General features: G+C 34.9%; 1 protein-coding gene across 1 annotated transcript; it reads left to right on the plus strand.

Moving 5' to 3' along the window:
• Positions 1 to 5,056: 5,056 nt before the first annotated feature.
• On the plus strand, positions 5,057 to 9,092 carry LOC136811566 (uncharacterized). The gene is made up of 4 exons (XM_067068187.1): positions 5,057 to 5,214; positions 5,461 to 5,505; positions 6,396 to 6,890; positions 8,008 to 9,092. The coding sequence occupies exons 2-4, from the start codon at positions 5,469 to 5,471 to the stop codon at positions 8,586 to 8,588; spliced, it is 1,113 nt and encodes a 370-aa protein (XP_066924288.1). The 5' UTR covers positions 5,057 to 5,214; positions 5,461 to 5,468; the 3' UTR covers positions 8,589 to 9,092.
• The last annotated feature ends 15,912 nt before the right edge of the window (positions 9,093 to 25,004 follow it).

Raw genomic sequence — 25,004 nt, forward strand, 5'->3', positions numbered from 1 at the left:
AATGTTATAAATCTAAGTAAAACTAATCTAGCATATAAAAACTAGTTTCCAAAAATAAAACTTGCAAATTTTTCAAGTAAAAATTTCTTTGGCGGTTTAGTAAAAATATCCGCAAAGTTACTATTACTAGGGACGTACTTCAGCTCGAGTAGCCCTTTTTCGTGACACTCGCGTATAAAATGATATCGTATATCAATGTGTTTGGCTTTTGAGTGTTTAATTGGGTTTTTAGATAGAGCAATTGCTCCTTGGTTATCACACGAAATTAAACAATCAACTTTCACACCATCAAATAAATCAACTAGCAAACTTTCTTTCATATAGATGAACTCCTGGCACGCAATCGACATGGCGACATATTCCGCCTCACAGGTTGACAAAGCAATCGAATTTTGCCTTTTTGATTTCCAAGATACCAACGGGCCGTCAGGGTTTAAACTGATACAGAAGCCAGAAATGCTGCGACGATCTTTAGATGCCGCCCAGTCAGCATCACAATAAGCATAAATTTGAAGATCGGTCGTAGATTTCGAATAAGTTAAACAATAATCTGATGTCTTTTTCAAATAGCGAAAGACATGTTTTAGCATCATTAAATCGGCTGCTGTTGGACAAGAAAGCTTTTGCGATAATTTGGTTACAACATAACTCAAGTCTGGTCGTGTGCATACCATGGCATATATAAGACTACCAACCATTTGACGATAGGAAGTTTGATCGACAGGCTCATCTCCTTCTTTCTCATACGCTTTTGGATTCTGTTCGCAAGGCGTTGCACGTGGTTTGCATTCGATCATACCAAATTTCTTGAGGATTTTCAAAACATACTCCTCCTGACTCATGGAAATTTGGCCATTGTTGCGACGAAAATCGATACCAAGAAAATGTTTCAACACACCAAGATCTTTCATTTTGAAGGTTTGGCTCAGGTGCGATTTGGTGTCAGTCATTAACTTTCGATCATTAGACGCGAGAACAATATCATCAACCCATACAAGTAAATAAATAACAGAATTTCCAATAGATTTGGTGAAAAGACAAGGGTCAGCAATTGACTGAGCAAACTCATTGTCCTTTAAATGTTCGTGAAAAGTGGCATTCCAATTACGACCACTTTTTTTGAGTCCGTACAAAGATTTCTGAAGCTTCCAAACAAGGGCAGAGTTGGTTGGCTGGTATCCTTCTGGTGCGATAATGTAAATCTCCTCCTCGATGGGTGCATGAAGAAATGCTGTTTTGACGTCCATCTGCTGGAGGTCAAGATCACGGTGGGCAGCAACCTTGATGAGGGTACGAACTGTTTCCATTCTAGCGGTTGGTGAAAATGTTTCATGATAATCGATACCTTCAACTTGGGAGTATCCCTTAGCAACAAAACGAGCTTTGAAGATTGGGTTTTCAGGGTCACCTTTTAAATTATAGACCTACCTTCCCCCAACTAAAGACTTGTCAGAAGAAAGTTCTTTTTCAATAAACGTGTGATTTGTCTGCAAGCTCTCAAATTCATTGTCCATGGCTTGCTTCCATTTGCTGGCTTCTGGACAGGACATAGCTTCTTTGAAGGTTGCAGGTGTATTGATGTGATAACAATAATGGACGAACTTGGCAGCATCCATTTCATCAGGTTCATGTTTTGGTTCGTCTGGTATTGACGGTTGTCGGCGTGACCTGAGAGGATACGATTTCCTTGGCTCAGACGTAACGGGTATTGGTTTCTCCTCGGATGGTTCAGGTTTGGTAGTCGGTTTATCAGTAACTGGTAAGGTATCGTCAGCAACTGGTATTTGGTTGACTGTGGGTAAAAATTTTACGAGACGATGTTTTGAGACTGCTTTGGTTTCAAGGTCATAGACTAGGTAGCTGGGACTATCTCGATCGTATCCGACGAAGACTCCTTTAGATGCCCTGGGATCTAGCTTCTTTGGTTTGATGGTGATAGGATAACAAATCGATCCGAAAACTTGAAGTCGAGCAACGTTTGGTTTGGAACCGGTAATAAGTCCATACGGAGTGTTCTTAGTCCGCTGACTGTAGCATCGGTTACGGATATGAGGTGCAGTCATGACGGCATACGTCCACAGATTCTTGGGTAAACCTGCCTCTAACAATAATGATCTAGCCATTTCAAACAACGTGCGCCAACTTCTTTCAGCCGTACCATTTTGATGAGGTGAATATGGGGCACTCTTCTCGTGTTTGATTTTATGCTTAATCAAAAGATCACTGAACTCATGAGAAATGAACTCCCCACCATTATCTGATCGAACACGTTTTGGCTCTCCTGATGGAAAAATGTCCTCATGAAAACTCAAAGTTTTAACCTTTCCATACGGGGCAACATCAGCTAAGAACTTCTCTGTGGCACGAGTGGCGTCTGATTTCTCCTTGAGAAAATAGGTAAACATATTTCCTGAATAATCGTCGGTAAACACAATGGCATATTTGAAGCCATCCTTAGCAATTGGATCTATAGGTCCAGAGAGGTCGGTATGAATCAGCTCAAATGGCTCAGTTGCTCTTACGTCTGGGTTACGGTTGCGAGTATTCGGTTGTTTGGCCATGACGCAGGTTTCACAGTCAAATCTGGTTTGGCTGTCACTGATTTTCATTCCCTGGACTACACTCTCCATCTTCAGGATGTCAGCCGTATTGCAGTGACCAAGAATACGATGCCACGTTTGAAGGCTCTCTGAACGATTAGAGTTGACAGCTGACTTGCAAAGGTAATACAAACGTTTCTCTTGGAAAATTGGAAAAATAGTTCCATTTGGTGCGATAAGTTCATTCCTATCCTCCGAAAATATTACTTTACAACCATGACTTGTGGCTGATTTAACAGAAAAAATGCATTGTGGAAAGTTTGGAATAAGCAAAACATCTCTCAACTTTACTTCAACAAATTCATTTTCGTTGGTTCGAAATTTTGTGATAACAGTTCCCTTCTGTTTAGCCACACCATTTACTGTTGTACCATCAGCTAATTCGATATAGTGGTCACTTGATTTGAATGTCGGATCAACGTCTAGGAAACACGACTTGTCATTCACTATGTGAGTAGTAGCACCACAATCAACGAGAAACGTATTCGAGCTAGCTTCAATGTTTGACTTTGTATCACTAGCTTTGAAAGCAAAAGAGTGATCTTCTCCATTGATGGACGTTTTGTTTGCACTGTCCTTTTTCTTCCTACACTTGTTAGTGTTGTGGCTTTTGTTTTTACAGATACTACACCACCAACCTTTACTCTTTTTGTCACAGCTGGTTGATTTGTGTCCTGGAGTTCCACAGGAGTAACATACGATTGGTTTCCTTCCTTCCTGGGCTGAGGATTGATCAGCAGGGTTAAATTGGGTTCTCGAATTTTCGGTTTCTTCAAAATGTCTTAATGAAGTTTTGAATTTAATAAAATCGTCTACATTTTCAGCTTGTGTAGTAACAGCAACAAATGCCTTATATTCATCTGGTAATCCTTTCAATACCATGGCAATTAACAATGAGTCACTAACCTGCTCTTTCACAGCACGTAGAGAGGTGGCTGCATTTTCAGCACGTAACAGGTAATCTGTGATGGGTTCGGTATGAATTTTCTTGAGGGTAGTAAGTTCATTATATAGAGTGATAATTCGAGGTTTACTGCCACTAGCATAATGCTCCTTTAGAATGTTCCAAGCTTTTCTTCCATCATCCTGGGCTTCCCTCATTACTAGGGTTAAAGAACGTTCATCCAAGAACTGGATTAATTCGGCGAAAGCTGTTTCGTTGGATTCTGCAGACACTTCCTCGGTCGTTGTAAATACTTTCTTCAACTTTTTAAGTTTCATATAACCAAGTACCTTTGTCTCCCAAAGTTCGAATTTCTTTTCGTTACCATCGAAAACTAGGTTCTGCCACATATTACTGGGCCCATAACCTGTAGATTTTGAGGATGGCATAGATGTGGAGAACATGATTCCGGAAATAAATGGAGACAGTAAATGTACAAGTTAAAAATCTTCTTCTTTCTGCTAACAGCTCTAATTTTAATGTTATAAAAACTACGCGACTAGTGTACCATTATGGACACGGACAAGGAGACTGGAACCGAGACATGTAGACTAAATGTCCGGCAACGACAAAAGTAAACAAAAGCGAGAAAACGAAAGTGGTCGTCAAACTATCGACAGGCAGTGTCGACCAAGAAGCATGCGTTTTGGTTGCATAGCTGGGGATTGAATGAACATAATTCCGATTCTTAGTCCTGTTTGAATTACAATCCAGCTAGCCGCTTTATCAGTTTCAACGTGAGAATTGAAAGTTCTCCATTTCGGGAAATTTGGGTTGCTATCAAGAAATTTCTTCTCAGAAGCTTCTGAAATATTAATAAAAATGCTTTAGCTTGTACATTGTGCCCAGAAAACAGCAGAACAATATTTATATTCTTATAGTTTTGAAGGGAGATGCAGTACTTCTAAACGATTAAAATAAAACAACTTTTCTGATGGGTTAAAAAAAGAGAAATATGTGAGTCAGCTGGCTTTCTTTTATTTCAAGTGAGAGATATAGTGTTAATAATAAGAACTTTCGGAAATAGGAAGGGATTTTTCTAGATTTTAATTGAGGTATGGCTTTAGAAATCCGTTCATATCTCAAGCATCACATTTAAATACAACTTGAAATTTAATTTAATATAAAATGTATACACGGAAATAGGAAGGGATTTTTCTAGATTTTAATTGAGGTATGGCTTTAGAAATCCGTTCATATCTCAAGCATCACATTTAAATACAGCTTGAAATTTAATTTAATATAAAATGTATACACGGAAATAGGAAGGGATTTTTCTAGATTTTAATTGAGGTATGGCTTTAGAAATCCGTTCATATCTCAAGCATCACATTTAAATACAGCTTGAAATTTAATTGGTCAGCCCAAGCTGAGCTTTCAAATGGGCTTTTTCCAGGCGGGGCGTCAGTCAAAATAAATAGTTATCAGATTCGGATTATTTTTCGGGAAAACAAGTTATCGGGAAAATCGGAAAAACTATAATAAGATTGGGAACGAGTTGGTCAATAACAAAATTCGACCATCTTTTATTACAACTTCTAACTTAGGCTTTATATCTTTGCGGGGGTCAAGGAAGAAATTTCTGGAATATTTCGAATTCTTTGGCCCTTTTCAAACAAGACTTCACGTGCACAAGACAGATTTTCCCCATCAGATCAATTCGTATCCAAGGTGAGTTTTTTTAAAAATATCTTATTGATACTGCCTAATTGTCTTGAAATGTTGAAGTACTTGACAATATCTGTATTTAACTCAACTTCCCAGTATGCAAATTGGGCATGAGCGATTAAAATGGACTCAAATTCATCGAGAAATCACTTTATTTTAGGTGTAAGAATTTCTTCCATCTGCAGGTATCCAATGTGCATGTAATTCTTTACACAGCACTGAAAAAAATTTTTTGTTTGTTTATATTAGATTCAACTATGGCATCTCCATCTCCATCAAAGAAAACCAAAAAAGGTATTTCTCAAACATTGACATTACATTCACCTGCATTTACATCTCATCCAGTCTGGAAGGAAGGAAATGTTTATGCCAGAAATTTCCGTGCTATAGCCTTGGTATAAAAGCATCAGAAATCGTCTGCCGGAGATATCCGGTGGGCTCTCCAGATTGGCATGTCATCAATACACATCAGTGCTACTAGATTAGTCCTCCCTACTTTCAGTCCTTACCTTACCTTCACAAGGCGGTAACCTCTCTTCAGTCCTTACCTTACCTTCATAAGGCGGTTATCAAAATATCTTTGTTTCGTGTTGCCCGATTGACTCTTGAAAATTGAGTAAATTTGAGTCAGTAATGTCAGACTTTTTGTGACAATGACTTTTCCTTTGCTCAAAAATTTTACTTTTGCTAATATTAATTGTGAGCAATACACCTTTCCCGTATTTCAGATTTCCCGGAAAAAGACCTGTTCTCCACCATTGTGATATTTTTTCACGGGAGGTAAACAAACTCGATTTTGCCTACGTTTGCTTAGGGGAAAGCAGTTTTTGTCTTCTATCTTTTGATGCACAAATTCGTTTTTAAAAAAATTTGGAGGGTAGTATTGTATCATGAATAGTAAAAACATACCATAGTTTGAAGAAATTCTATACGATGGAAGTTGAGAAAAGTCCAAAAAACCACCTTTTTCTAAGCAATCGCCAGCAAAAATAGGTTTGTTTACCTCCCGTCCAAGAAACGATGGAGAGCCAAAAAATATGCGCGCGCATATTTTTTTTTGAAATACGGGAAAGGTGTATTGCCGCCTAAATTTGACAATAAATCATTGGTATAACTCAAAGTTTTCAAGCTAAAAGGACTTTCGCAATACATTAACTGGTAAATTAAAATCTTTTTATTTTTAGATCTAGTTAACTTGGAAGGCTACGTCAATTTTGTGGGTTCACCAAGAAAAGCCAAGCAAAAGGCTGCCGACAAAAAGGAAATCGAGTTCTTTGAAGTATCAGTCAATTGTGAAAACAATACGGTCCGTGCTGTTTGTTATGATCTCGATCGCAGACCTTTGTTGGAAAAATTCAACAAAGAAAGTAACTCCTGCTGCTTGCTGAATGCAGAAAAATCAGATAATGATGTCATTATTCTAGATGATACAATTATTAAACAAAAGAAGGTTGCTTTTGATAACAAAACTTTTGAACCACAGATTACATCATTAATGTCAGTTTTACAAGAAATTCCCATTTGGGCCAGAGTATCAGTGCTTGGCAGAATCTATGACCTACAAGACACGTCCTCATCTTCAAAACAAAAGACAAAACTTAGAGAAGCCAAAATCATTGACCAATCAAATGTTTCCCGTCAGATAACTTTCTTTGACCACTTTGATGAAGTTGATGAAGGTAAGGATGTTTTAAGAATTTTTAATTGTTTCTATTCATTACCATCCTCTCCTGACAACTTAATTCCCTGGTGAACTCTCAAAAGTTTGATTGGAACAGTGCGAATTTTTTAATATGCTTAAATTTGATTTAGCTCCCCCTGACACGAGCTTTATTGGGCAGTTCCAGAAAAAAACCATTACCCCCCTGTGGACAACAGGGTTTTTTGGAATTTTTTGTCACTTGGAAATCCTGAGAAAATTTGAGAAAGGTCTCGGAAAATCCATTATTTTTCTTCATTATTTTGTCATCCGTATCGGAAAATCCTGGAAAATCCATAAAATTTGCTCTATTTTCTTGCAAAGTATCGGAAAATCCAAGATTTTTCCTTAAAAAATCTTGAATGTTACGGAAATCCTTAAGTTTCTCAAAAGTAAATTGTTACGGAAAATCCATGTCGTCCACAGGGGGGTAACGGACTATAACTGGAACCGCCCATTGGTCACATATGGTGAAATACATTACGTAATCTAACTACATGTTTGTGAATTTGACCCTCAACAGTACAGCCACTTTTCATTAATTTAGTTACGTTGTTAAGTAAAGTGAGGTTAAATTTAATTACACTTTGCGCTAGCTTGTGGTAAACCATTTTAGCATGGCTTCAAATGATAAAAGTGGTGCGCCTCTCATTATTGTGGCTTTTTTTTTTTTTCGACCAAAAGCAAGTATTTAATTCATATGACGGCCATCGAAAAATGTTCTATTCGTGTCACCCACCCGCATCATTTTTCGCTGATTTTCCAGTGCGGAGATTCCGGTGAGGCAAAATCCGGGAAAAGCAATTTGTTCTTATAAGGTATAGCTGTTTTCTTGATCGCTCTTGGAGGCCATAAAAAATTGTATTGTTTTGCCGCAATTTTGAAATACCTGGGAATTTTTCCACCGCCTGTCCACCCGCATGAATTTTTAACATCCGCTGTGACGCTAACAGAGCAATTTTTCGATGGCCGTATGCGCAATGTGAACTATATTTATTTTGCCTAAATATAGCGCACAAGTTAGAAAATAAATGAGTTTGAGAAAATAAATGAGTTTGTTTTTCATGCAACTTAACTTTCTTTTTCTTTTAATTTAGGGAAAGTATACAAGATTACAAATGTAATGGTTGCAAAGTATGATAAGAAGAAAGTCCTCAAAGTTTCGGAAAATTCTTCAATCCAAGAAATTCATGATAAACCTGAAATTCCAAAACCAGCAACAACCACTCGCTCATCTGAAAAATGTTCCGGTATAGTTTGTATGGTCGACCCGAAATCCTTGAATACAAGATTTTTATGCGGTAAATGTGAAAAAGAAACACAACGCAATCATGATAACTTGTTTTATTGTTGCAATAACATATCAATCGAGTCAGAAATGGTGAAGAAAGAAGACGTCATTTTCATGGTGAAATCGTCAGTCGGTGAAGAAAGTCTTAAAATTCAATTAAATTCGAAAAAGCATCTGCTGGAAAGTATGGTTGGTGTGCCGACAACAAATCCTTTATTTCTCAAGTTATTTATGGGATCCAAAGTTGATGTTACTTATAAAATGGTTTCAACTGTGAAAGATGTTGTCGACATATCGGATTGTGCTCAACAATCAACATCTAAATTGGCTCCCCAAAACATTGACGAACAGCCTTCAACTGACTCTATAAATACAGAAAGTAACTGAACTTTTTTGGATTACGTTTCAGTTTGATTTTTTCATTTACTTGTTTTAGTTATTATGTATGAGTGAACCTTGTAAATCTTTTGAAACTCTACTCTAAACCCTTAAGTTTGATGCCGATTTCAGTTTTGAAAATCTGAATAACAACCAAAATTATGTTCAAGTGTGAGCTATTCTCAAACAAATAACACTTTATTCTTTACTGAGATATTTAAAATTCAAAACCAACAATGTAAATAGATTTCAGCTTTTTGTTTTTACAGTATTTCTAATACTAGCATTTTGTTATGATATCTTTTGTTGTTGTGCTGGCCACAACTCCATGAATGTATTTTTTCAAAGTACAACGAAAAACTCAAAATGTAAATAAAGCCTAAGTATTTTAACTTTTTACCTTAGAATACTTGAAAATATTTTATTTAAACCTGATCAAAAACCAAAATGTAGATAGACTTTATAAATTCTTGTATTTCTATCATTGAACAAAACCACGACATATAAAAATAACCTTATTTCTCAAATTCATTCAACATTCAGCTAACTTGAATAGCAAAGTCTAGCAAAAGTTCAAAATATTTGGTTCTGCAAAATCTGCAAACACCTCGTTATCGAATGTTATACTATTCTGTGCTTAATTGTTGGTGGTGAACCCCGAAAATTTTTGAAAAAATGACATAAATGGCCTTGGAAAAAGAACTAAATATAGGGCAAAATAGCCTTTGAAACTCTGAAAGTGTGTTTTGACAATTTTAAGAAAAGGGTTTCCCCGATTTTTCCCGATTGTAATATTGAAGATGCCTTATTGGGGAAAAATTTTCGGGGTTTTAATTTGTCGGGGAAAAATCCGTCATCTAGAGGCAATTCTGTCACTTTTCCCCGACCAAAATTTACATTTTAGCTATTTCCATCTTAGCCAAGCGGGTGATAAAATATCGAGGAATTTTTTCGACGGGAAAAAACTTCGTCAACTTAAATTTTTTCGTCACTTTCCCCGACATTTTTTCTCCGATAATTGCGTAATTCTACGAACTATTGCATCAGTATTTTATCTCCTTAATGTTAAACACCCGATACACCATACCGGTCAATCTTTCTTTCCGGGTTTTTTTGCTCTCCATCGTATTTAATATTTGGTATAGGATCCTCAAAGCTACTATTTGGAATAATTAAAAAAAGGGAGAGTGCAAGTTTCTTCCGGGCTAAATTTGAATGACGGTAAACAGTCGAGTACTATTGCAAATTAGGAGAAATGCGGGTATTTCGCTTAAATAGGATGAATTATCCTAAATAAGATAAAATCGATAGCTTAGTTAGGAGAAATAGAAGAAAAAGTTGATTTTCTGAACAAATTCAGAGATCCGCGTCAAGTTTTGCATAAATTTAAGAAATTTGGAGCCAGCATAGTATGCTTGTGAAGTCTGATCCACCAGTCAGCGTGCGTTCAGAAGTTATTCAACTTTTAAGTAGTACGCATGCGTAGTTCAGAAAAATACTTGGAATTCCGCTGAGCTAAGCGAAATTGATTCCGAAATTCTGCTGACTCGGCATAAACTTTCACGGAAATACAAAATTGAAATTTTCAACATGGCGGATGAACAATCAGTGAATGAGGAGGCGAAGAAAAGTAAATTTTATTGTTGCTGCTCATTCCACGAGATTTGGAAGGATTTCACACCAGATGAAAGTGTCCTGCACATTGTACGGTCAAAAGTATACGTGGAAGTTGTCGAGTTCCTCAGAGACCACCTTTTTCTTGGTGAAAGAGAACAATTTCTATGTCAGGCATGTATTGCAAAGACAAAACGTATTATTTCACCTAGTGACAGGCTCCCTGAACCAAAATCGCTTAGTAGTGCTGTTACATCATTCAATTCAGCCCTAACAGAATTTTCCAAGGATATTGACACTGTTGAGGAATCAATTTGGAAAAAATGTTTCAGAACATTGGGGAAGATTGTGTTAAATCCAAGGATTCAACAAACTGGAGAAAGCCTATCCCAAAAGTACACAAATGTGAACTATCTTCAATCAATACTTCCAAAAAACGATGTTGAACACTACGATACCTTTCTGGTCTCTTTTCTTGAAGGGCTGTCTAACAGAAATATTTCGAGTTTGGATTCGCAATTACAATATCAGCTAATCATGACTATTGAAGCTATCTACTCTTTTTGTAATGTAAAGTGGATTTTTCCCTATCATTTTGTATCAAACGTGGTTCAATCCTTCATCTCCGGCTCAAAAGTAGTCAGTGTGCTCAATGGGAAGTTGACTCCTGGAGGTGGATATACAACATTTTTGAATTGGTTGAATGAAATTGGAAGTGCTCCGTTAGAATGTCATCTTGGGGACATAATAACATTCATTGATAATATTGGAAAATATATCATTAAAAATTATAGAGTTTCAAAAGATAAAGTAGGAGCAGCAGATGTCATCACAACCACTCTTACACATCATACTCTGAACCATTTATTCACTCCAAACTGACGCAAGCTTGAAGCCTATTGTCTGGGGTGCAGGTTTAACAGTGGAACAAAAACAAGAAAAGATGGAAACCTTCATACAAAATTCCAGAATAATCTTCCGTAGATGCCGCTACAACTATTTGTTTCAAATGATACATCTTTTCAAACAAGAAGATGACAAAATAACTTCTAGAATAGAAGAGTTGATGTCTGTTAAAACTCGAATATGCACGAATCAGGTAAAAATTAAATTTATTTTTATAAATACCTTATATCACTTGTTTTGTTGGGTAAAGTGGGTTACAAAATTTACTGTGTTAAGGGCTGAAGGGTGTTTACTTTAACCTCTTTATAATAAGCTTATTTTTACAAGGGAATATTAGACACCAGTATCCTATTTTTAAATCCAGAACAAAATGTTGCAAATTTTTCTAAAAATAATATTCTTAAAATATTTTGTTGAGATATTTACAACAGCCACTTAGGTTCACTCATCACAGAACTTTTTTGTATTTCATTTTATTTTAAAATTTTAGACATGCATGACAGAATATGGACCAAGAAAACGTGTTTGTGACACTTGCGGTGCCGACGTAAAGAGGAAAGAAAAGAAAAAAGAGGAAAGGACTGTCCAAAGCTCTTCAGATGGCGAAAAATATATCTTTATTGGCGAAACCAAACATATAAATGTGTGTCCCCAGATGGTTGGAGAGCCAATTCTACTTAACCCTAACTCCTATGAAAATCTGAAACATATATTGGATCAGCTGAAGATTAACCTGGGAATTGGTCATCAGAGGCAATGGACATTTATTGGATGTGATGGTCCACCGTACTGCTTGGCCAACAGATTGATTGATCAAAACAAAGAGAAATATGATTGGGTTGCCATGCAACCTGGCCTTGGGCATCTTAATACGAATTAAATGAAAGGATTCTTCAAGGTGATTTTTTTTCTCTCTAATTTTCCTTATTGCCTTTTGTGTCTGCTATCAGACACACAGACACAAACTAAACTGAAGCTTACTTTGCCAATTTGTGCTGAATAAACATACACGCTTTTTTTATAAGAAAAGTGTACTTTGGCTAAGGTTCAAGTATTCTTAAGAAATTGCCGGGATTGAGGGTAAAATATTCTTGATTTATTCTTACTTTCTCAGACTTGACCTTTATACAAGTACAAGAAATGACCTATTTGAGAGTTTCTTGCTATCTAGCGCACATTTGAAGCCAAAATTACATATCTACCTTTAAGTCTCAATTTAAGTCGAACAAAAAACCCAGTTATTTTTCTTACCAAATAGAAAATGACTATATTCTTATCAAAATATGTGAAACTCACCCTGGAAGTATTCTTACGATTTGGCCAATTTTCACCCTGATATTCTTATAGAAGGTATTCTTATAAAAAAAGCGTGTATTTAAAGAGCTTCTTAAAAAAGTTATTTACCAGCTTCAAAGCAGCTCAAAGCTATGTTTTAATCCATCCACACAGGGGGTCGACAGTTGTGTTAGTATTTTCTTCAAATTTCAAAAAGTCAAGTGTCAAGTTGCTATCCATACCAAAATGAGGAACTAGGTCCCCTTTTTCAAAAAGTAAGGGAATCTTTTGAAGTTGATTTTGATACCTAAATGAGTGGTTGCTGGAGTCTACTACTTTCAAATTTCAAAAATAAGTTAGGTTTTCAAGCCTTGGGTTGGTATCCTTGACCCCTTCAACTATACATTATTTCATAAATTAACCTTGGAGTTATGTATTTTATTCTGTTCTGTTTTTTAATGCAATTTTTAAGAAAGTCTAATGAGTTTTTCTATATATTTTAAACTTTTAGATTATGGATAAAGTATGCTTCGAAGCACTTGGTCAGGACGTACTCAACTTCAATTCAACATTAGCTTACACGTCGTTCATTAGCTGTAGTGACACTCATAGAGCTTGGGAAGCATTTGAAATTTTTTTGCATGGTACAGTACTTGAGCTTATTCGTTTGTATGCCGATAAAAAAGACATGGAAGAATTGTATCCTGCAGGATTTGTTCATTGGCAGTCAGAACAATCTTCCGCTACACTAAAGTTTATATTTCATTTGTTGGACTTTGCGCTTGGGGTATACATTCAACGAGTGGGTGACCGCAATAACGATGCCAATGTTAGCAATGCTGGAAGGTATGCCTTCAATGATTGGTTTTATGGCTTTAATCATCCTTATTATCGTGAAATTGAATATAGAGATTTGTTAATGAAATCTACAATGCCTGAAGAAGTAGAGCAGCAAACAAGAGAAAATTTGACATTCTCTTCTCACAATGTAAATAGCAGAAACCAGGGTGGGGATTTCATGCTGGAGCAAAAAGTCCAACGGCAAAAGTTAATGGCTCCGAAAGGTATTGTTAACAAATCTACCTGGCAACGTATATCTAGATCAGTCGATACTCTAGATAGCATCTATTCCAATGCGTCCAAATTGTTACATTTGGAAACTGATACTTACCCAAGAGTTGTACTGTTAAGCGACGAAATTAATGAATGGAGAGCCATTTTAAGACAGTCTCAATTTCTTGAATATACAAGTAAAGATACTGTGTACAACATTTATGGTGATATTTTGAGTGATGACTTAGTAAATCTCACATCAAATCTTAAATCAAAACGCAAAGAATATTGAGAACTTATATGAATGGAACTTCTTTTGAGTCAATTAAATATGACTTGATCAAGATTTTTCCTAGTGAGTGATACTGAAAATCAAAGCCCACTAATGCTTTCAAATTTTATCAGTTTGACTTTTGATGAAATTAAAATTTATTAGAATTATCAAAATTTTCATTTTCTTGGTTCTGATGGAAGTAACAATAAGGAAGAATTTTTTTGAAAAAGAATGATAAACTATATTTTCCAGGGCCACAGTTGACTGGATATAATTAATCTAATGTAAAATCTATATACATTTTGATAAATATGAAAATATAAAGATAAAATATAAGATAAATATTAAAATTTAGGAAAATGGTAAATTTTGTGTGAGAAAATGTGAGAAAATAATCAGTTTTTTGGGGGAGCGAGAGGGGGAGGTTAGGGAACTGTAAACCCTCTAAAACTTTACTTATCCTTTGTGAGGTGAATGCACTGTTTATAATTTCAGGAAAAACCCTCAAAATATTTTTAAGCTCCTCTAAACCTAAGCATTATAATAGAATAGTTTTTTATTGTAGCAAAATTAAAAAAAAATAAAATTGGAGGTTTTCTCAGGACTATGAAGGGTCTTTGATTCATAGTCCTGAGAAAACCTCCAATTTTTGACCAATCCATTTTCTGTAAAGTTTCTCTAAAAGAGTGAAAAGATTCATATATAATATAAATATATATGAATCTTTTCACTCTTTAAAAAAAAATTTAAGTGTAGAAACTACGAAAATTTTTGAAAACAAACATTTTCGCATTGGAAAATAATTGTGTACAAAATCAAGAATTTTTCATCAGGATCAGAAGTGATCCTTAGGCCAGAAGATCTATCTTCCTTTAGGGACATTAGAAATATTTTCATTTCATTTACACCATAAATTTCTTCTTACGTATGAAATTGTAGTCAAATTTTGATTTAGATTAGAAACAACTGAGATTTTTGTATAGTATATGGTCATGTATATAGGTCATGTTTCCTACATGTGTAACTGTTAAATATCAAAAGAAATTTAAACTAAAGAATAATTACGTTATAGTTAAATTTTCCAGCTTCAGGTATGAAAAATGTTTTGTAAACACAATGATAGTCGTACATATACAGAGTCTATTTCTTTGCTTTTTTTCTTTGCAGTCCTGATGGTCCTCTTAATTTTGGCTCACCTCCCCTTTTAACAGGAAAAAGTTTGGCTGATGGCGAAATATCTTTTAACAATTTATCAGTGATCGTTGGTTTTAACGAATAACTACCATGGTTCGTAAAAGGCAGAGGTGCTTTTCTTTCTTGTTGTGTTTGTCCTAGTATTATAACCTTGGGATTCTTTTGATTTTGACCTAACTGTTGTACAGGTTTTGCTCCATGTGTTGCAACTATTTTGATAGTTTTTTGTGCGTTTGTTTGAACAATTGACGTGGGTACGAATGAATTTGTTTGTGCGATTACTTTAACCGGATTAATTTTCGCGAGATTAAATTTCGCGGTTTCGCGAATTTTCGCCATTTTCGCGAAAATAAAACTCGCGAAATCGCTTGGGATAGCTCGTTCGCGAAATTAAATCCGCGCGAAATTTTTCAAAGGGGTCATTCGCGAAAATAAATCCACCTGGGTTTTTTTTTTAATTTTGCTTTTCTTAGTTCACTTTTTTTTCCTTTTATGACACAATGATATGAATAATACATCTTTAAAATTGACAATATCTAATCTATTGTGACTACATCACTTTCCTCATTTTCCACATTTTGGGACTTTTTCTCTTGAGAAGATAACGGCGAAGATGACGACGAGGATGCGTGGGTTTTCCAGAGAAGCAACGCTTATTTGACATTTTTTGAAAATTTTGATGATGGAAAGAAATTAATTTTTTGTACTTTGTTTTTAGCAAAATTGAAGTTTCAAGAAATCGTAAGATGACCGAAGTAATTTATTTTTTAATTTCTTCCTTCGCAAAATTAAATCGCGAATTTTTGAAAAGGCTCATTCGCGAATTAATCCAACGCGAAATTTTTCAAAGCTCATTCGCGAATAAATCCAAAAATGCGAATTTTTGAGCGAATTTAATCTCGCGAAAATTAATCCGGTTAAAGTAATGAATACGGTTTAAATGTATTACTCTGAACGATCGGTGAGTTTGCCTGGGCCTGAACTATTGAATTTGCTTTTAATGAGCTTGCTTGAACGATCGAATTTGCTTTTAATGAATTTGCTTGAATGATCGAATTTGCTTTTAATGAATTTGCTTGAATGATCGAATTTGCTTTTAATGAATTTGCTTGAATGATCGAATTTGTTTTCAATGAATTTGCTTGAATGGTCGATTTTTCTTGAACAATTGAGTTTACTTTTGATGAATTTGCTCGAACGATCGGATTTGGTGCATTTGTTAGAACGATTATGGACTTTGGTGTATTTGTTTGTATGGTTGACGTTGGTGCATTTGTTCGAACGATCGGATTTGGTGCATTTGTTCGAACGATTATGGACTTTGGTGTATTTGTTTTTGGTTGACGTTGGTGCATTTGTTCGAACGATCGGATTTGGTGCATTTGTTCGAACGATCGGATTTGGTGTATTTGTTTGTATGGTTGACGTTGGTGCATTTGTTCGAACGATCGGATTTGATGCATTTGTTTGAACGATTATGGACTTTGGTGTATTTGTTTGTATGGTTGACGTTGGTGCATTTGTTCGAACGATCGGATTTGATGCATTTGTTTGAACGAATATGGACTTTGGTGTACTTGTTTGGGTAGGTTGTTCTCCGTGTACTGGTGTAACTTGAGAACAAAAGTCAAGTAGATCTGTCGATTCAGGAGATGAATCTAGAGAAAGTGGAGAGCCCAGAGACATAGGCGAGCCAAGTGACCTTGGTGACGTGATGGTAGATGAGGAAGACTGAAGTTGTTCATTGGTTTCTTTCATTCTCTTATCGTGCATCATACCCAATGATGAGCTGTATCTTTCTGTAACTTTGCTTTTTTTCCTGCCATCTTCGTATTCAAATTCAATATACACTCTCCCACCAGTGACCAACGTATATTGATACGCTGAGAGAAGAAGTCCTAAGAAAAAATAGATAAAATCTTGCTGTTTTATACTTCTAGAACTATCAAGATCTACACTTTTTTTTTTATAAGTAACTCCATTTTTCGGGTCAGGCCTAGATTTGCTAAGGATTTTTCGAAGTCCAGGCCCAAAGTTGCTTGTAAGGTTGCTTAAAAATTTTCAAGCTTAAAATGGTTGAAAAGCACAGTTTTGCATTTTTCAACAATTCTTCAATTTTTAATGGGCAGTAGAGGTATTTTTCAAAGATTTTCAACGCTTTCTTTTAAAGTTGTGTCAAAGATATTTTTCATTGCTGAGGAAAAAAGTTGCTAATTTGAATTTGAGGCCTCAGGATTGCTAAGCAAGTTGCTTATTTTTTGGGCAATTTTGAGGCCTGAGCCCTCAGCAACTCGGTTGCTTATTAAAAAAAAATGTGTACCACAATATACTTACATTTTGCCCTAGTACCCACCTCAGGATATTTTATCATTTTAAAAACTATTTTAAGTTCTATTGTCGCTAGATTCATACAGTATATAGGCAATTGTCAATTTGTTTATGGAGAACGGAGTAAATAAATGAAAAATTGTATTACATAAACAAATCAATACCGTTTTTCCTTTTATGTCTGGCATCTGATCGCTTAGACGGATTTGTTATATATCCTTCAGCCCTTCTTCTTGTTTTTTTACCATTGGCCAGGGTTTCTTCTTTCGAAGAGTGTTTCTTATTAGAGTCGCGAATTGGATACTTTTTGAGATTTTCATCATAAACAAAAGGTGTTTCTTCGATTTCTTCTAATGTTTCTTGTTCCATTCTATTTCTATGTTGTTTTTTTTACTTTTTTCTGTAGAAGAGAAGTTAAAATTAAGTAACTGATATTTTATACTTCTTTTTTGTAAAGAATTGCGTAAACTCTCCCTGATTCGAACTTCTTATTATCAGTCTTTGTAATTCGAAAAAAAAAATGGATATTCTGTTGATGAGAATTCGAATTCGAAAGGGTACACTGTAAAACGCTTGCAAATAGTCCGAGAAAAGTCATATCCTGTCCTCCAAACGAGCAAAGTTTCAGCTGGAGATGTAGAAAAAAAAAAATAGGACTAAAAGAAATCTTGTAGTCAAGAAAAAATTGTTTATTACTCGCAGACTATACATTGCATACTAGATGGAGATAAATTTTTACATGGATTCTCCTAAAATAATCAAAGTACGCTAAACTGTTCAAGGGACGCGAGCTTCTTCGACGGCAATTAATTTATTCATCAGTTCTTCTGCGAGTTCGTTTCTCTTCTGGACGGATTCGAACTCGAAAGCATAAAAAGAAACGAGTTTAGGGCCATCACCAAAATCAATGGAGGGTCCATGTTGCCATTTATCATTTTTCCAGTAAACACTGGTTTTGAATTATATGGCCAAGATCGATGTACTTGGATACAATGTGGCAGCATGTCGCTGGCATCCTTCCAACACATGTACCATCTTCTTTCAGGATTTTGATCGCCTTTGGGTCATAATTGTTTTCTGGTTCTCTCATACAAGTCATCCTGCATGAGTAGGGTCTCACGTGAAAGTGATGATACCCATTGACTGTAGAATAAAACCCTAAAAAGGGCTTTTTACGGAGATTATTGTCGAACCTGAATCGGTTGTGCTGAACAATATCTTCCAAATCGGCTTCTTGAAACACTTCAGATGTTAAACATCTAATTCTTTTAGTAAAAACTTGACTCATGTTTTGAAGATATAGAAATTAAGATGTATTAAACAGTAATTGTAACAGACACGATTGAACGCTTTCGACACTTTTCGTCCACTCAAACCTTTTAAATTCTTCATCTTTTTTATTACGGGAAAGAGAGTAAACAAAAATACTATTTCTCTTATTTAGTACATTTTATCCAAAATAGGATAAATGCTTATATTTTTTCACTCCGCGCTGATAAGAAGCTAACTTTTGGTTTAAAATGATCTTCTGTATGAGCACAATTGATTTAGAAAGTAATAAAGACGCGGATCTCTGAATTTGTTCAGAAAATCAACTTTTTCTTCTATTTCTCCTAACTAAGCTATCGATTTTATCTTATTTAGGATAATTCATCCTATTTAAGCGAAATACCCGCATTTCTCCTAATTTGCAATAGTACTCGACTGGTAAAGTCGAGGTGACTATTTCTCCAGTTCTACCTTCCCAATACCTGGCTAAGCAGTGTTACTATTATGAAGTCATGAAGCATACAAGGTTTTGGCTGGTTGCAAAGACGAAATAATCAATGTCTCTTCTCTATTGAATGGGTAAGAGTGTTTCGATTTCAAGAGAATTTTTGATTCCAAGATATTTGTTTCAAAAAGATAGCTGCAAGTGTAAACTGGTAAATATACCTCACTTGCAAGTTATTCAAAAGATAGCATAAAGCTTGTCTGTGTTATATATCAGACAAGCAGCTACACCCCTAATAACCACTTGTCATACTTGTAACACTTGTCATACTTGTAACACTTGTCAAACTTGCAAAACGTGCAAACCCTTACCAAAATATTGACTAGAAAAGTATACTTTCAGTATATAGAAAGTATACTGCATTCATACTTTTGCTCAAATTTAAAGATTAAAGTATACTCTAAGTATACTTACCAAAATCAAAGCATCACTCAAATTAAAAAAATGTGTACTGCATTTATACTGCAATCAGAAAGTATGAGAAAAGTATACTGTTTTTATACTTTACTGTACTTGTTTTTCAAAATGAGATAAAAATAAAAATAACTAGGTGCATTAGATCAAAAAGTATACTTTAAGTATACTGCCCTTGGAGAGGGAAAGTTCTTATTTGTTTTGAAATCATTTTTCCTTTGTTAATTTTCATGCATGAAAGATTTTTTTAAAAAGAAGTGAATCTCATAAAAACTTTGAAACACATGAAAAAATTCTCTCATAACATCAGAACATTAAATGAGTGTGGTGTTGTGAGAGAAATTTGTTTTTGACCATTTTTTGAACAGTTGAAAGTTTTAAACATTTATAAATTTGAAGATGAAGGGTTTGCTTTAACGATAAGTAAAGTTCAATGGATGGTGTGCAGCGACCTTGCTAATGTAAGTATAAAGATTACCTGTATATTATTCAAAACTAATGGTGCACTATATGAATGTAATGAATCTTGTTTGTGATTATACTAGTCTGTGACAGCATGATGAGTTAGGTAGTTTAAGTTAAACCTGGTGTGAGTGCCGATACTGATTTTCTTTATCTGCTAAAGAGCTTTTAAAGAATATTTACTTTCAATGTTACTTACAGTTACTTTACTGTTACTTTCAATGTATCAGATTAATGGAGTTTAGTTTTAAAATTTCTTGAAATTCATAAGCCTTATAGGCATGAACTTTTCAAATTTCTTTGAAAATGTGTTTTGAATGGCCATGTGGTTAATACTAGCAACTTCTATGAAAGTATACTTTATTTATACTTTTTTGCAGTATATATGAAGTACACTTCCATGCAGTATACTTAAAGTATATGGAATATTGTTCCAAAAATTTAGTACTTAAAGTATACTTCCTAAAACATCAAAATATATACTGAAAGTATACTTTTAGTACTTCTGAAAGTATACTTGCAGTACAGAATAACATATACTTAAAGTATACTGAGTTTTGATAAGGGAAGCCTTCAAAGCGTGCGAAGCCAACAAAGCTTGCCAAACGTCTTGTATATCTTTATTAACCTGCGGTGTAAGGGCTTACTTAAACTATACAACATACTTAACAACATACACAGCTTACAACATACAAAGCCTGCCAAACCAAAATTTCAAGAACCTGCCAAACATCAGAAACTTGCGAAACTCTGCAAAGTTGCTAATAACCTGCTAGCATACCTCATATTCTGCTGAGTGACTTTCATTTTGAAAACATGTCAAACTTGCTCCCATACCGAGTTTCAAAATTTGTATTAGGCTCATTTAATCAGGCAAATGAAGATTTATTCGGTCGAACAGCTGGGACCCAATGCAGTGCTAATTGCCTTTATGCTATATTTTGGTCAAATTTTCGCAGAGTCTCTATTTGGAAGACTACAGACCTAGATAAAATTTTGATTGAAGGAGACAGTCTATACAAACTACTTGATACTAGAAGCTATTTATCTGTTGACGAAATGCCACGATTCATTGAGACAAATGGTATTATAACTGAAATAAATTTTTTGAATAATGAAAATGGTGAAGCCAAATTAATTGATGATTACCCTTTTCTGCAAATTCCTCTGAGTACTTCTCAAAATCAAGAATTTGACGCCTTAATGATAATTAATGGTTTCACTATTGTTATAATGAAGAGGTTTCAAGGCTTTTATGTTTTTGACTCGCATAGCCGTAATAAACTTGGGTTGCTTGATCCTACTGGAATGTCATGTCTGTTAAAGTTTGAAAATATTTTTTGAACTTGAGAAATATATCCAGCATTTTTATTTAGTAAAAATGGAAAAAGAGAACGCGCATTTTGAAATCCAATTTGTTGAAGTTCTTGAACTAAAAGATGAACTTAAAAAGGCACTCCAACAGGACTTTTCAGCATTTTTAAAACAATCAAAAAAGCGGAAAAATGATTGCAGTGATAGAAAAGATACTTCCAAGCGTAAAAAAACAGAAAGCAATATGAAATACTATGAACAAAACAAAGAAAAAATAAAGGAAAAAAGAAAAGAGTATCTATCGCGCCCAAAACAAAGAAAAAATTAATAATAAAAAAAAAAACTTATCGCACCCAAAACAAAGAAAAAATAAATGAAAAAAAAATAAAACATATCGTACTGAAAATAAAGAAAAAAGGAATGAAAAGAGTCGAGACTATCATCAAAATAATAAAAATAAGTTATCAGAAAGAAAAAAGACTTATTATGAGAAAAATAAAACCCAAATTGACAATCTAATATCAAAGTTTAAAAAGCTTGTATATGAAGGTCCTTTTTATATCTGTGTTTGTTGCAACAGATGTCTCTACCGAAAAACTGTTATAAAATATTCAGCTGAAAGGTATAATATGCCTCAAGAAAATTTTTTTTTTCCTATTACTTCTTTTGACGGTCAATTATACATCTGCAAAACATGCCATAGCAAACTCCTAAAAGATGCTCTACCATGCCAATCTGTCAGAAACAAACTGAAGCTTGACGAACTACCAGCTGAATTTTGTAGTCTTCGCAGACTTGAAAAAATTTTGATTTCACGTAGAATTCTGTTTAAAAAGATAGCAATCATGCCAAAAGGCCAGTTTCCTAAAATTAAAGGTTCAATTTGTAATGTACCCATTGATGTTGAAGATATTGCAAATACCTTGCCTAGAAGAACAAGTGATAATGGTTTGGTCATTGTGAAACTAAAAAGAAAATTAGAATATAAAGGGCATGTTATTTTTGAGCCAATCAGACCTGATTTTATGCAACGTTTATTGAATTACTTCAAAGCTAACAATCCTCTCTATGAGGACATAAGGATTGACGTGAATGATATTTCTAATGATGGGAATATGATAGAAAATGATACAACTATTGAAAGTTTCAATTCTGAAGAGACGATTGAACATGAAGAAGAGGAAAACTCTGATGCCAATGAAACACAAAAGTAATGGTACAGTTTTAGAGGAACTTGAAACTTCAGCAAACCCTCTTGATGCATTTCGCTCAAGCGCAAATGAAACAACCCTCATGTCACACACCCCCAACAGATGCTGAATTAGACAATGAAATTTTGACATTAGCACCTGGTCAAGGGAAAAAGCCTGTTTCAATCTTGCATGATGAAAATTGTGAAATGCTTGCCCATCCTCATTTATTTCCTAAAGGTCAATTTGGATACAAAGTCGAACGGGATGTTAAGCTAAGTCCTTCAAAGTATTTCAATCAACGCTTTGTTAAACTATACTCAAAAATTTGCTTCAGACCCAGACTACATTTTTTTTGCTAATTCTGTCATTCAACAAGTTTCGTTAACTAATCAAATAAATGTTGCGATGAGAAAAGTCGCAGCCTCAAATTTGAATGCAGGTATGTTGAGTCAAAACTTTAAAGAAACAGTGAGGCAATTCATTGCAAATGATAAAGCTTTTGCGTTTATGAGTACTGTCAAAGGAACCCCGGCTTATTGGAAAAAATTTCAGCTTGAAGTTTTAGCAATGGTCAAGCAATTGGGACCACCAACTTTCTTTTTCACATTGAGTTGCGCGGATCTTCGTTGGAACGAAATGATTTCCATAATTTACAAACTCAAGGGTGAAGATGTTACCAATGAATTTATTGAAAATCTTTCATATCACGAAAGGTGTGATTTGCTAAACAGTAATCCAGTACTTGTTGCTCGTCATTTTCAATATAGAGTTGAAGTATTCTTTAAAACTATTGTCTTGGACGGTCCACTTGGTAAAACAACCTATTATGCTATTAGAGTTGAATTTCAAGTACGAGGAAGCCCTCATATCCATTCTTTTCTCTGGATTTTAAATGCACCAAAATTGACTCTAGAGACTAAAACTGAATACATTGAATTTATTGATAAAATTATCAAGGTTTATCTTCCTTCCAAGGAAGAAGACCCTGATTTTATTCCACCTTGTTACAACATATCAGTTACATCGACATTCAAAGACATGTCGTAAATATAAAAATACACCTTGCAGATTCCATTTTGGAAAATTCTTTTCTTTTGTGAGCAAACAATAGTTTCTGTGCCCTTACCTCAAGGATTATCTCAAGAAGAAAAGCAAGCTATTTTGACATTGCAAAAAGAAACACTAGCTAAAGTAAAGAGTTACATCAATGAAAACCTCAATCCAAGCAAGCGAAACTTTTTTGACACTGAAGCCGAAAACTATAGTCCAGTTCCATCTATCGACGAAGTTCTTCTTGCACTTAATATTTCAAAATATGATTATGAGTATGCTCTCTCAGTGTCTGAGGATGATGATTTTCATATACATCTGAAGCGTGATACAAATGCATGTTTTGTGAATAATTATTTCACTGAAGGTTTAAAAGCTTGGGAAGCAAATTTAGATATTCAACCTGTGTTCAATTATTACAAGGCTGTCACTTACATGTGTGCATACCTGTCCAAAAACAGAAGATGAAGTTTCACATGCTATGACCCAAGCTGTTCAAGATGCATTCGAAAATGGTGGTGACAAGTATGAACAAATGAAATCTGTTGCACATGCCTATGTTTCAAAGCGGGAAGTATCAGTCCAAGAAGCAGTCTATCTAAGCATGCCACAGTTATGGCTTAGAAAACTTTACCCAGGTGTAACCTTTGCAAACACCAATTTACCAGAAAAAAGGTTTAAAATGTGCCTGAGTGAAAATGAAATTAATGAGCTTCCTGAGGATAGTACTTCAATTTTCAAGAAAAATATGCTAGATAGGTATTGTGATAGGCCAATTGATGCAAATGGAATTTACAGTTCTGTATCGAAAATGTGTTATGCAGAATTCTTAAGGTTTTATAGTATTTGTGTATGAAGAAACTGATGAAAATGATTGTCAACCGAATGAACTTGAAGATAATTTGATTGAATCAAATCATCAAACAACAAACAACTACCCAAAGACTGTTCCACTTCGGTCAATGAAAGGGAAATTAAAATGTCGGAAAGTTCCACTAGTTCTTCGACTTCATGAACCTAACCGTAATAAAAGGCCAGAAGAGATTATGCGCATCATCTTTTGATGCTGTATCTCCCATTCTATGATGAAAATGAATTACTATCCCAAGAGCACAACTCTTACACAGCCAAGCTATTAGAACCTGGTATTATTGAAACTGTTGAGACCAATAGAGCCTTGATTCAACCATATGCCGGTTTAGTAGATGATGCCTTACAAAGGTTTAGAACTGACATGGTACTCAATATGAATGACTATGAACAACAGGAAAATGATGAAACCAATGCTGAGGTAGAAAATGCTCCTTCCAACGATAATGAATCAGATGATGATACCAATGAAGGTACCCAACTCAGAGCAGCGATACCAATGGAATCAATTTTATTCCCTGACAATGAAATAAATGCTCGCATTAGATCTCTCAATCAGCAACAAAGAGAAGTCTTTAATGTAATTCACAAATGGGGAAGGGACTTTGTAAAAAACCTTTCTTCTAAGACACCTAAAAGTGTAGAACCATTTCACATTTTTTTAACTGGTGGCGGAGGCGTGGGAAAAAGCATTTACTAACTAC

The sequence above is a fragment of the Clytia hemisphaerica genome, unplaced genomic scaffold (assembly GCF_902728285.1).
Source record: "Clytia hemisphaerica strain Z4C2 unplaced genomic scaffold, Clytia hemisphaerica genome assembly, whole genome shotgun sequence".
Lineage (NCBI taxonomy): Eukaryota > Metazoa > Cnidaria > Hydrozoa > Leptothecata > Clytiidae > Clytia > Clytia hemisphaerica.